The sequence below is a fragment of the Tenrec ecaudatus genome, chromosome 3, assembly GCF_050624435.1.
Source record: "Tenrec ecaudatus isolate mTenEca1 chromosome 3, mTenEca1.hap1, whole genome shotgun sequence".
In the NCBI taxonomy this organism is placed as follows: domain Eukaryota; kingdom Metazoa; phylum Chordata; class Mammalia; order Afrosoricida; family Tenrecidae; genus Tenrec; species Tenrec ecaudatus.
Genome location: NC_134532.1, coordinates 171,973,758 through 171,986,126, shown reverse-complemented (window position 1 = coordinate 171,986,126; position 12,369 = coordinate 171,973,758). Strand labels below are relative to the sequence as shown.

The following is a 12,369-nucleotide window of genomic DNA, read 5'->3' as shown; positions in this document are numbered from 1 at the left end:
CACCTGCTTTTAAAAAAAATTCTCTTCAGCAATCCTCTCAACAATCCAAGTTGGTTTGCCTCATGGCGACTCCATGTAAATCCATGACAGACCATCCTCACAATTATAGCCATGTTCGAACCCATCATGGCAGCCACTGTGTCAATCCACCTTAAGAGTCTTCCTCGTTTTCGCTGCCCCTTTCCTTCGCCAAATATGATGTTCTTTTCCAGAGACAATTAGTCCAAAGTGCGTAAGATGAAGACTCACTTCCTTGCTCCCAAGAAGCATTCTGGCTGTACTTCTTCCAAGACAGATGTGTTAGTTCTGTTGGCGGTCCATAGTAATAAACCCAAGTTAACATCTGCTCACAGTTTGGCCCTTTGTTTCACCCTCCCTCCCTTCCCACCTTGTGGGCTTTAGCATCTGTTTCCTTGGGTACGAATGGCTTCATCTTGGATTTTAATGTATTTGTTCCCCTTATAGCAGAGGTCTCATGTAATATTTCTGCTTTTGTGATGGGCTTTATTGCGTCATCCAGGCCAGACCTTGCAAATAAGGTGTATGGACCATCTGCCTGAGAATTACACTGGGTTATTGCTAAAACTGCAGATTCAGGAACCCTCCCCACCCAGGATATTTGATGCAGTAGGTGTGGGGTGCGACAGAGATCTCTGTAATGTAACAAGCTCCCAGGTGTTCCTTATACTCACTAACAGTTGAGAACTCTGCCCTACTCTTGCATTGGGCTGTTAACCTCATGGCCAGCAGTTCAAAACCACCAGTGGCTCTTCAGGAGAAAGATGAGGTTTTCCTCTTCCTTAAAAATTTACAGCCTCAGAACCTACAGGACAGTTATATTCTGTCTGATAGGGTCGATATGAATCAGAATCAACTTGATGGTTGGGAGTGCCCTACTCCTCTGTCTAGGAACATTGATTTCTACCAAGTTACGCATGGTGATTATTTCTCTTCTAAATTTAAGGAGATAAAATGCATTTTAAGCATTTTATTGAGAATTGTGTGAGATCTTATGACATAGCTGGAGATTTCCTGGGAAGGGCCCATGTTAGCGATTAAGACTGCAGGCTCTGGAGTCACGCCACGTAGCTTCGCTTCCTGGCTCCACCACTACTAGCTGCGTACTCTTGGTCAGCTTAGGTTTTCTGGTTTCTTCTGTGTCGTACTGCTTCCCAGGCCAGTAGGTTAGGTGACATAATCCAGGTAAAGCACTAGAAAGCAACCTGGCATGTGGTGAGCAGCCGGGAAACATTAGCGCCAGGTTTTTATTTTCAGGCTTGGTTGGTGGTGGTCCAGTTTCCCCCACAAGCTTGTTGATGACAAAGACCAAACATCGTTCACTCGAGTAAATCAAATTGTTCAAATAATGGGCTTTCCCATTATCTTTGGTTGTTGGTTACTCTTTATTTGGCTCGGACTCACGGTGACCTCACACAAAACAAAGCGAATGTTGCCTGGGCCTATGCCATCTTCTCCATCACCGATATGGTCCAGCCCACTGCTGTGGCCATTGTAGTTTGAGTGCCTTTCAACTTCAGAAGCTCCGTTCATCATTGTTATTAGAGTCGGCTTTTTACTCCTGACCTGCATTCACCCTTGACCCCCAGCATCACAGGCTAGTTGGCTTCAGAGAAAGCTTATCAAATGAGCAATGGACTTTGGACAAGCGAAGTGCAAGCTCTTCTTACTGCTACAGGGTTCTTAAGCTGAGTATACATTCCTTTTTTCAAATTTATGCTTGCCAATTTTGGTTGATCACATGCTCCCTCAACCCCAAACAAACAGAACCCAAGACCTATTACAACCATAGGGGACAATGTTCTAACTTTTAATACAATTTCTCATATTTTAAAATGCTATGCGGTAGTTTTGGTGAAGGGTACACAGTGAAACAGGTTCCCCTTCCGCAAGGTCTCCACGGAGCGTTCATGGACAGTGGCTGTACTCTTCTCAGTCTCATGACTTCTGCCTGGTTCTACCATCCCATTCACTTCCTCGAATGCGTCCCTGCCCAGCTAGGCTTTAGAGGAGCTTTAGGCTAGTCGGTCTCCTACAGAGGGCACTTTTTAAAAGCTTGCAGTACTCAAGAGTGACATTCTTCACTTGCTGTGCTAACCTGCTCTGTGGTTAAAAGGGGACTTCAGGTGACAGTTCCGGCTCCAGGTTTCAAGAGTATCTCATGGATGTTACTCTAGCCTCAGTGCGTCCAGTCAGCCTGGATTATTTTGAGACTTTCAAATTACGACCCACATTTCCTATCCTTTCTGACAGAATATATCTATTATGAGCCTGACCACAATGCTTAGTAGTGGTAGCCTGGCACTACGTCATAAGGCAGAGGAGGCCATGGTTCATGGAAACAATGAGCCCTGTAGCTCAACCCCTCATCTGATTCGTGGGTTTCCTTCCATCTCTTCAGATGACTAGAGGTAGTTGTACCTTAGATGGCCACTTCCAAGCTTTGAAGACCCCAGACATTACTCATCAACCTAGGATGTCGAACATGAACTTTCTGAACTACACGGTACCCATTTGCTGCATTGTCCCTCGAGACTAGAACCTGATGTCTTCCCAACAAGAAAACTAATCCCATGAGGTGACTGGTGATGCCAGAGAAGTAGCCTGAGCTGTTTTTGATGCTATCATCTAATGCTTGTTTTCTCTTACTACTCACGCCTCCACCTTTGAGCTTGTTTCCCGTATTTCTTAGAGGTCATTGATAAAAGTGGCGGCTCTTCACAAGAGTGAGGGAGGGTCCTTGGCACCTCAGTTCAGGTTTTCAGTCATCTCTTAATTACCGCCTACGCTCACTCTGGAGATGGCCATTCAACCAGCTGCAAATTCACCGAATGGAATCATCATCTCTCTATGAGCAGTGACTGTCAAGTCAGCTCCGATTGGTTTGTGGAGCTCCATGTATGGGAGCAGAAGCGTGCCTGACGGTCAGCTGGCTTTTTTAGAATGAGACCCCTGGACCTTTCTTCAGAAGCTCCTTGGGTGGAACCAACCTCCAGCAGCCTGGTGTGTTGACGGGGGTTCCTGGGTGGTACAAATGGGGGAGCCCTTAGTTACTTACTGGAAGGCTGGAGTTGTGCTTACCCCGAGGCGTTTTGTAGGGAAGATGTGGTGGCATACTTCACGAAGAAAATAATCTTTTCCTGTGTTTTAGATGCAAGCTTCCTAAGCAAATTAGGTTACCTTGGAACTAATTATATAAACATCATTCTGTGATGTCGGTTACAAGTTTACAACGTGCCAATATTCATATTATTTCCATTCTGTTAATTGTTTAAGGGAGCATATTATTCATGAGCGGTATTGATCTTAATAGCCAATGTAATAATTGGCTGAAAAGTGACCTCAGAAAAAGTTTCAAGTCGAAGTTCACCGAATATTTTAAGGTAATAGTTTTAGGGGGTTCCTTTCAGCTCTACTGATCCAGTCGGTCCCCTTTTAAAGGAATTTGGTTGTGTTTCACCTTTTTATCCTATTTGTAACTTTCTATTGTGTCAGAACAGTTGATAGCGGTAGCAGGGCACCATCTAGTTCTTCTAGTATCAGGTAGGAGGCACATTACCACGTACACATTTTGGGGTTGCTTGATGATATCCTGAAAAGAAAATCAGCCATTGAAAACCCACTGGAGCATAGTTCTCCTCTCACACACACAGGGTCACCATGAGCCGGTGTAAACTTCATGGCAACTGGTTGTGAGTTATCGTACTCTTAGTTTGTCCACAAAATGATGAGACGCCTCATAGGAAGATTTAGTGATACACCTCTAGCATTTCTCTGAATTTTAAATCCTGCAATCCAAGAGAAGAAAAGGAACTGGACTAGTCGGATATGATGTGTCCTCAGCGAACCCTTGCTGGGTTCACGTTGTCACTGGGTCCTCTCTTCGAAGAGCCACGATCACCTGCTCCGTAAGAGAGTCAGGATTCCTATTTGTCTAGGTAAGGAACGATGCCCGCTCCCCGCCACCCAGAAATGCTACCCACTTTAACTTCTTTGTCTTGTGTGTTTCAAATAGGTACCGTCGCAGTTACGACTCGGATTTCACCGCCCCTTTGGTCTTCTACCATGTGTGGCCTGCTCTCATGGAGAACGACTGTGTCATCATGAAGGGAGAGGCGGTCACCAAGAGAGGGGCTTTTGTACGGTGGCCTTGCATAGTGAACATTCATCCCAAGTGTTTGCTTCACAAGTTCGAGAACATTTATAAACCCAGAGATTCTGTAAAAGATGTCTGTAATGGGTTATTAAGTTCAGGTCCCATACAAAGGGGAGGAAGTGTGTGGTACCAGGGCCTGGCTGGGAAAGAACAGATCCTATCTCCATTTGTGCCTCTTTGATGCTTCATAGCTTCCCAGAAGTGGCTTTGCCTGTTTCTTCATGAGTAAGATGTAACTAGTCACATTGGCCTCCTCCGTCTTAAGAAACTTGCTTTTGTTTATGGGCAGAACCCTTTACATTCGTTTGCTGGGAGACCCTTTAGCGGTCTAAGCTTTTCAAAACGGTTGATTGACTTTCTGGAAGCCTTGTGCCAAATTTTCGTGGAAAGCCTGCATTTTTGGAAACTCTACATGTGCCCTGTGCTTCTCTCCTTTGTATGTGCGGGGAGGAGAAGGGGGGTGGAGCGAACAGCCAACCAGTTTGGAAGGTGGCTTCCGATGTGTGTTGGCGGCCGATTGATTTGAACAGGTGCTTAGTTTCAAGCATTGAACGTCTTAGGTGTGTGGGGTGTGTGTGTGTGTGCGTGTGTGTGTGTGCATGCACAGGGGTGGAGACTGGGTGTTGGAAATGGTGTGTAGTCACAGTACGTAACTTTCACTCTGACCCCTCCTGGAGGGAGTTGAGCAGATTCTGAAGTGCAAAGCTACCACGTGGTGCCCTCGGCGGGCCTTGTCCTCTTCGCCTTGGAGCACAGGGGAGGTGCTTCGTGGTAGCTTTTTGCACATAAAGAAGGGGGGAAAACTGGAGGGTTTCTTTCAGGAAAAAAAATCCCATTACAATGAATACGATCTCCATCAAGTGTTTTGTACTGTGGGAGATGAGCCCATAGAAACTGGGTTTTATTGACCTGAACACCACCTATACTTTCCACCTATACTTTCCATCTCTACTTGTAAAGCAAGGTTCTGCTTGCTTTACAATGATCAATCTCTGTAAAGAAAGCTCTTTTAATAAACCATGTATACTCTCTGCAGTGCAGTTCTGAAGGCAGGGAGAAGACATAGGCATGATTCTTAGGTTCTAACATCAGATTGCAATTACCTTTTAGCTCCCCTTTTCTTTTCCATCAAATATAACACCAACACTGGCCAGAGCTTAAGCATTAAAAACAAAATAACAATCCTATAAAAGGAGGAATTTGAATAAGAGAAGAGGCAAATGAAGAGAAATTTAGAGGAAAGGTTTTCCTAGTGAAATTTCATTATAATGAGTATCTCACTCACAGCTGTTGAGTTGATTCCGACTCACAGTGACCCTATAGGACAGGCTAGAACTTCCCTTGTGGGTTTTTGAGGCTGTTACTCATCGTGGGAGTAGACAGCCTCCTCTTTCTCCCACAGAGTGGCTGGTGGTGGTTTCAAACTGCAGACCTTATGTTCAGCGGCCCAACACGTAACCACTGGGCCGCCAGGTGTCATTATAATGAGTACAGTATGTTTAATTAGTTCTGTTGGAGCAGATGAGTATAGCATCGGCAGTTTCCCTCTTTCCTCCATTTGATCTAGTGAATAATGTATACTTACTGCCCAGATACTTTTGGCACTCTATGAAGGTGCTGGGAATTCCTTGATCCAAACAGACCAATGCCTGCCCTCATTAAGCGTCTGTTCTTCAACACTTGGCAAATCCAGAATGTACCTTCCAACAGCTTACTTACTCTTCAAAACAAAATTTAAAGTAGTGACAAGAATTTTTATGCCCCAACGTTCATTGTGATGGGATTTCGAGAAATACACTGAAGTTATCACCCAATATTGGACGAATGTCCGGTGAAAAGAGAGGATACTAGTTCTGATGTGAGGAGCAGTGTAATCTTCTTGGTCAAACCTCTCCTGACATTGGACGGATGCCTTGATTTGAGCTATTTCTCTGTTCTCTTTTGCTTAGTGGAATTCAGTTCGACCTATAACTCGATGTCGAAGCCGGAGCCTAAGCCCCATTTGCCCTCGTAGCCGTATTGGTTTAAGCACAGTAAGTCTCTGTCTAAGCATTTATCACACAAAATCACCTGCGGTCGACACTGCCTTTGCTTCAACCTTGGCCTATGAGAATGGGCGCTATGGATAGAGGACCACCAGAAGCTTATTTCCTATGCAGTGCCCACAAATGTATCTTGGCCTCCCACGGTCATCCACAGCCTGCTGCAAACTGGACTCTCACAATGTAGGTGGTGATACTAATCCCTCCTTGGGCTTCAGATGACATGATTCACGGTCCTTCAGTTACATACTTCTGGTGGTCGCCCTCTATCCATAATAGAGGGATGGGAGGAGAGTGCTCCCTAAGCAGAATGCATCGGAGAGATGAGTGTAGAAGATCAAAGGTCTAAACCTGGCCTGGACAGTTCAAACCTTGTGGTTGAGTCCCCTTCTGATGCATGCTGGACCTGTTCGGGTTTTCAACATGTACTCTATAATTTTTGTTTTGTTTGTCATATTAGGGTTTATCTTAGATGTGTTATGTCATTGGGGGTCACCCCCTTGAGGTTGTGTTACATGCTTTTCTGGTTTTCGGTATTTGAAAGCCAGGACTGATGGATGTGTAGGGACAGCACGTAGAATAAGGGTTTCTGGCGGTGAGGGGTGGGGGGATGTGTGCATTGGTGGCCGGTGGGGGGAGGGTGGGTGAAAGGGAGACGATGTCAAGGAGTCCAGGGAGGAAAAGAATGTTTGGAAATGGATTGTGGTAGTATGGCATGACACGACATATGAATTAACTCCCAATTAACAAATATGGGGGCTATCATAAAGGGTATCAAGAGAGCCTGTTGCAATAACTCCCGATTGACTTTTACACGAGGGAGAAGCAGTAGGTTGTGTGTTGGGCTGCCAAGCACAAAGCCTGTGGGAGAAAAATGAGGCATTCTATTTCCATAAAGATTTACAGTCTTGGAAACCCACAGGGACAGTTCATCTCTGTCCTCTAGGGTTGCTATGAGTTGGAATCAACTCCCTAGCAGTGATTTTTTTTTTTGAGTGGGCCAAGGATAGGATTCCGTTGGCACAGTGGTGAACGTACTTGGCTGTTAACTTAGGGTTCAGTGGTTAGATCCCACCAGCTGCTTCTTGGGAGAAAGACATGTCCTTCTGCTTCTACAAGGATTCACAGCATCGACCGTCCTACCAGGTAGTGTTGCTCTGTCTCACCAGGTCGCTAAGAGCCCTGGAGATGTAGTGGTTATGAGTTGGGCTTTGATCCACGTGGTCGACAGTTTGAAAGCAGCTGCAGCTTCAAGGGAGAAGGTCTGGACTGTTTACTCCTGTAAATCGTGACTGTCTGGGAAACTCGCAGAGGGTCACTGAGTCAGCACTGACTCAGTGGCAGGGAGTTTGGTTTTATAAGGTTGCTATGAGTTTGAGAGTCTGAATCCACTTGATGGCATTGGGTTGGACATATAGCCAAGGAAAGTTTCTAGCCTTGATTCTCATTAGAAGGCATAGCTCTCTATCATTAGCCCCTCTACATGCAGGGACCACCTCTTCTCTTTCCATTTGTGCTCAGGGAGAGCCAAGGGATCCAAATTTCAAATTAGGATCAAGTGTATTCTCAGAGGTCAGACGGTTGCCAACACTCTTTGCATCATCCTCTTCCTACACGACGGTGTGTGCTTCCATCGTCACAGACAAAAGTTTGTGGTTAATCTGTGTTTTGGGCTGATTTGAAACCGGAATGCACCCACAGCAGTCTGTTTTCATTAGTATCTGCTATCTACAGTGTTTGAAAGCTCCGAGCACAGCGGGGCATTTCGGCTGTCATTTCTGAGAAGGTGGTGGCACACTGTGCTTCATGAACATGGAAGGCGTTAGCTGGACAGAGAGATTCTTCTCTGGCGGCCAAGTAGCCCCCTCAATAGGGTAGGGTTTTGGATGTGGCAGATAATGCTTATAAGAAGGGTCTTCCAGAGAGTATTTTGGAATTTTTAATTAGTTATTTCAAGAATAATTATGTTCTGGACGTCACTGGAGTCCACACGGCTGCCCTTTGGCCACTGGGCCCAACTTTTAATTATTACATATAATTGAAACCAGATTAAAGGCCCATTTAATTTAATGAAATATGAAAGAAATCACAGCCATCAATCTTGGTGGAGTGGGGAGGAGGCCCAAGTCCAAAGTACCTTAGAGAGACCATTTAGCTGGTGTGAGAGCTAAAAAAAACCTGTGCCAGAAGGCTTTGGACTTGGAGCTCCGTCCACGTGTAACTCACGTTGCCATCTCCTGTTTTCCAGCTCTCCCGAAGTCGGAGCCCTTCTCCAATAAGGTGTGGATTGCCAAGTAAGTGGACGCTTTCAGCTGGATTGTGCATCGCAAATGAACGCTTTTCGATGACTCACGCGTTCTGCTTCTTAATGCTCCTTTCAGTAGGCAGTATTGTGCAGCAAAAGTTTACTTCCTAGGGATCATCGTCTTCCTCCACCGCAAGCCTTAAGTCTCCGGCCCACTCACTGCGGGGAGCTGACAGTCAGCATCCACACCCCCTAGGTTACCCCAATTGAGAGCTTTCATGAGCCCCTTCTTTGACATGCGGACTTCCCTAGTAAGTCCTACCAAGTGACCATAGTAACGCACTTTTACTTTTTCTCCCTAGGGTATTAAAATGACCAGATGTGCTCCTTTGCTACGGAACATCTGCAATAGCCAGCTTCCCAGTGTCTCCACCAGCCTCCTGCATCTGCCTCAGGCCTCACTTAAGATAATGTCTAAAGGCAATTCAGTGTACCCCTCTGCACAGAGAGTTAAATGTTTTGGTTAAGCGGGTTTGTAACTTTAGACATAATTTCATTTTACTTTATTTTTTAGACAGTTGCCCTTAATTTGATAAAAAGAAAGATTGCATAGGTGTTTAGGATCATATTCATTTGAAGCATGATACAGGTTCAGGATGTCTGTAGTTGAGTAGGAAACAAGATGAACCACAGTGGAAAAAAAACACAAAAACGTTACCATGCAGGATCCAAAAGACCAAACAGGTCAAGCGAGTTCACAGATTGACCCCTGGGTCATGAGTGCTGGTTTTAGCTTTTAACAATATCCACTGCTCTTATTTCCTTATTTGTTAAGATTTGGAAGCCTGCCCTGATTTCAGGTTGGGGAATTTGTAGCAGCGAGCTAAGGCTAGAAAGAAAGGTAGAAAGATGACGAGTTGAGACCCGAGAGTTGCCTGGCTTCTTGGTCACGGCTCTTGGAGCCCCTATTTCGGCCTAGCTGAGCACCTTATGTTTGAAGCTGATGTCAGAGAGGGGGTTTCTTGCTTCCTGAAAGCAGGAGCAATAATTTGTGTAGAAGCCAGCTTTGGGGTCAATATCAATCACCTCAATTTTGTCTTCTGCTATGATTACATGTTGTCATAATGCTCATGCACAACATAAACCCACCTTCTCCAAGCCCATCCACTTCTTTCCGAATCAAGACCTCCCATGGACGCCATCTAACTGAAAGCAGCTCCACTCAAGGTCTAAAACTGAGGGCACCGTTTACTGGTGGACAATGGTGTGGGCATCTCTTGATCCCATCCCTGAGAAGTGCTGTGGAGGGTTCTTCAAGGTCAAGAGAATGACGGAGTAGGGCTCTCTTGAGATGGCGTGCTTTCTGCCCAATCCCATGGCAAAGCCAGCCTTAAACACGAGCGTCACCAATGACTGTTTCATCCGTGTGCTTTTCAGAGAAACGCTCTCTCTGAGTTGGCCGTAGCTCAAGGTCTCTAAGCTCAATGGCAACACTAGCCGTTCAGGTGGAAACCAAAACAAACTGTCAAGCATCTGACCTGTGATGCTGGGCAGTGGACCTGGAGAGAGAGACGTCCTCCGTCTTCACTCCTTGAGCCTAACGGTCACCAACTCCGACACGGGAGGTTACATTTCTCCTCCTTTGTGCATTGATGTTGGTGACCAGGTCACCCGTCGGCCTGGCTGTCATCAAGCCGGTTCTGTGACCTTCAGCAAGCTTCTTCACCTCTCTGGGTCAGTTTCCTCATGACACAGTTGAGGAGATCGCATGAGAACCCTGCCAGACTCAACATGCCCTCTTACCACAAACGCGTCATTCTGGTTGCCTTGAAGTGTTCAATGACATCCAGTCAGCTCCGTCTATGACATGAAATTCACAGGTGAGGCGATCCGATCCCTAGGCGCATGTCATTTTAGATAATGAATGTAGTCCCCACTCCCGAATATAAAGTTGGAAGAAGGAAAGCAAGTGTTCATCAAATAAGACATGATTTAATTAGAATAAATTAATCGAGCAAAGACAACTTGGGCATAGTCCCCCCCTGGGAATGTAGACTTGATTCGTTGTTTGTGCCTGTGTGTTGGCTCACCAGCTGCAAATGCAGATCAGTGTGTGTTGTGTTGGCATCGTGAGGCAGCAAGTAGGGGGGGGGGGTCACTGGATATGACTTTCTGAAGTCCTGGCTAATTCCCCAGAGAATTTCAAGCAAAATTTTAGAATCTCTGCCTTGATTGACATAGAAGTCACATTCCTGGAAAATCAAGTGTATATTAAAGCCTTGCAACAATTACTTTGTGTTATTTGTTAATTTGTGCAAGGCAGCTCGGTTCTCATGTAGCAACTGTGGTCTTTGTCCTCTCCATGCCAGACATTCACCAACCCAAGGTCACTGCCACGGAGTCGATGCTGACTCAGAGCAACCCTGTAGGACTGGGTAGAACTGCCCCTGGGGGTTTCCAAGACTGTAACTATTAAAAATATGATTTTATTGGGGGCTCATACAGCTCTCATCACAATACACCTATCCATCCATTGTGTCAAGCACATTTATACATGTGTTGCCATCGTCATTTTCAAAACATTTTCTTTTTACTTGAGCCCTTGGTATCAGCTCATTCCCCCTACCCACTCTCATGAACCCTTGATATATTATAAATTATTATTGTTTTCATATCTTACATCATCCACTGTTTCCCTTTCCCAACTGCTGTTGTTCATCCCCCTGGGGGGGTGTTACATGTTGATCATTGTGATCTGTTCCCCCTTTCTCCCACCACCTTCCCCTTCCCCTCCTGGTATTGCTATGCTCATTATTGGTCCTGAGGGTTTTATCTGTCCTGGATTCCCTGTGTTTCCAGCTCTTATCTGTACCTGTGTACATGTGCTGGGCTATCCAGATTTGTAAGGTAGAATTGGGGTCATGTTAGTGGGGGGAAGGAAGCAATAAAGAACCAGAGGAAAGTTGTGTGTTTTGTCAGTGCGATACCGCACCCTAACAGGCTTGTCTCTTCTTTGTGACCCTTCTGTGAGGGGATGTCCACTTGTCTTCAGATGGGCTTTGGGTCTCCACTCCAAACCCCCTCATTTGCATTGATATGATTGTTTTGGGTTTCCTGATGCCTGATACCTGATCCTGTCAACACTTTGTGATCACACAGGCTGGTTTGTTTCTTCCAAATGGGCTTTGTTGCTTCCCTTCTAGATGGCCGCTTGTTTAACTTCAAACTTTTAAGACAACACACCCTATATCTTGTAATAGCTGGACACTATCAGCTGTCTTCACCACATTTGCTTATGCACCCATTTGGTTGGGAAGGTGAGCATCACAGAATGCCAGATTATTAGAACAAAGTGTTCTTGTGTTGAGGGAGGAGTACTTGAGTAGAGGCCCAATAATTAAGATATAAATATATGGACATAGATCTATTTCTCTATCATTATATATAAATGTTTACACATGTACATACCTATATTTAGACCTCTATAAATGTAATTTGCCTTCTTCGAGGTTTTTCCTCTATTTTCTTTTACTTTCTTCTGTCCCACTATTATGTTCAACCTTCATTAATTCCCCTTGGCTACATTGTACTTGATCAAGCCCCACCAGGCATCCTACACCCTCCTCACCGTTGATTTTAGATCACTTGTTCTCTTGTTAACACCACTTTCCTCAGCCTCCCCCTCCCCAATGTCCCCCAGGACCTGTTGTTTCCCCCTATGAATTGTTTATTATGCCTATCTTATCTGGATAGAGATGCAAAAACAATAATGAACACAAAACCAAAGCAACATAAACAAAAACCAAACAAAAAAATACAACAAAAAGGAAAAGCCTATAACTAGTTCCAGGTCTGTTTGTTGACCTTTATGAGTGTTTTCTGGTGGAGTATGATGAGGTGCCACACCA

At 45.2% G+C, this 12,369-nt stretch overlaps 1 protein-coding gene across 1 annotated transcript in view; it reads left to right on the top strand.

Annotated features, from left to right (window-relative positions):
* Positions 1–10,739, top strand: part of SPATA18 (spermatogenesis associated 18) — a 42,658-nt gene extending 31,919 nt beyond the window's left edge. Inside the window, exons 10-13 of the mRNA XM_075544349.1 lie at positions 4,034–4,157; positions 6,124–6,207; positions 8,465–8,510; positions 8,824–10,739. Coding sequence (XP_075400464.1) covers positions 4,034–4,157; positions 6,124–6,207; positions 8,465–8,510; positions 8,824–8,831 — 262 coding nt within the window. The 3' untranslated portion in view covers positions 8,832–10,739. The remainder of the gene's footprint in view (positions 1–4,033; positions 4,158–6,123; positions 6,208–8,464; positions 8,511–8,823) is intronic.
* Positions 10,740–12,369: the final 1,630 nt, after the last annotated feature.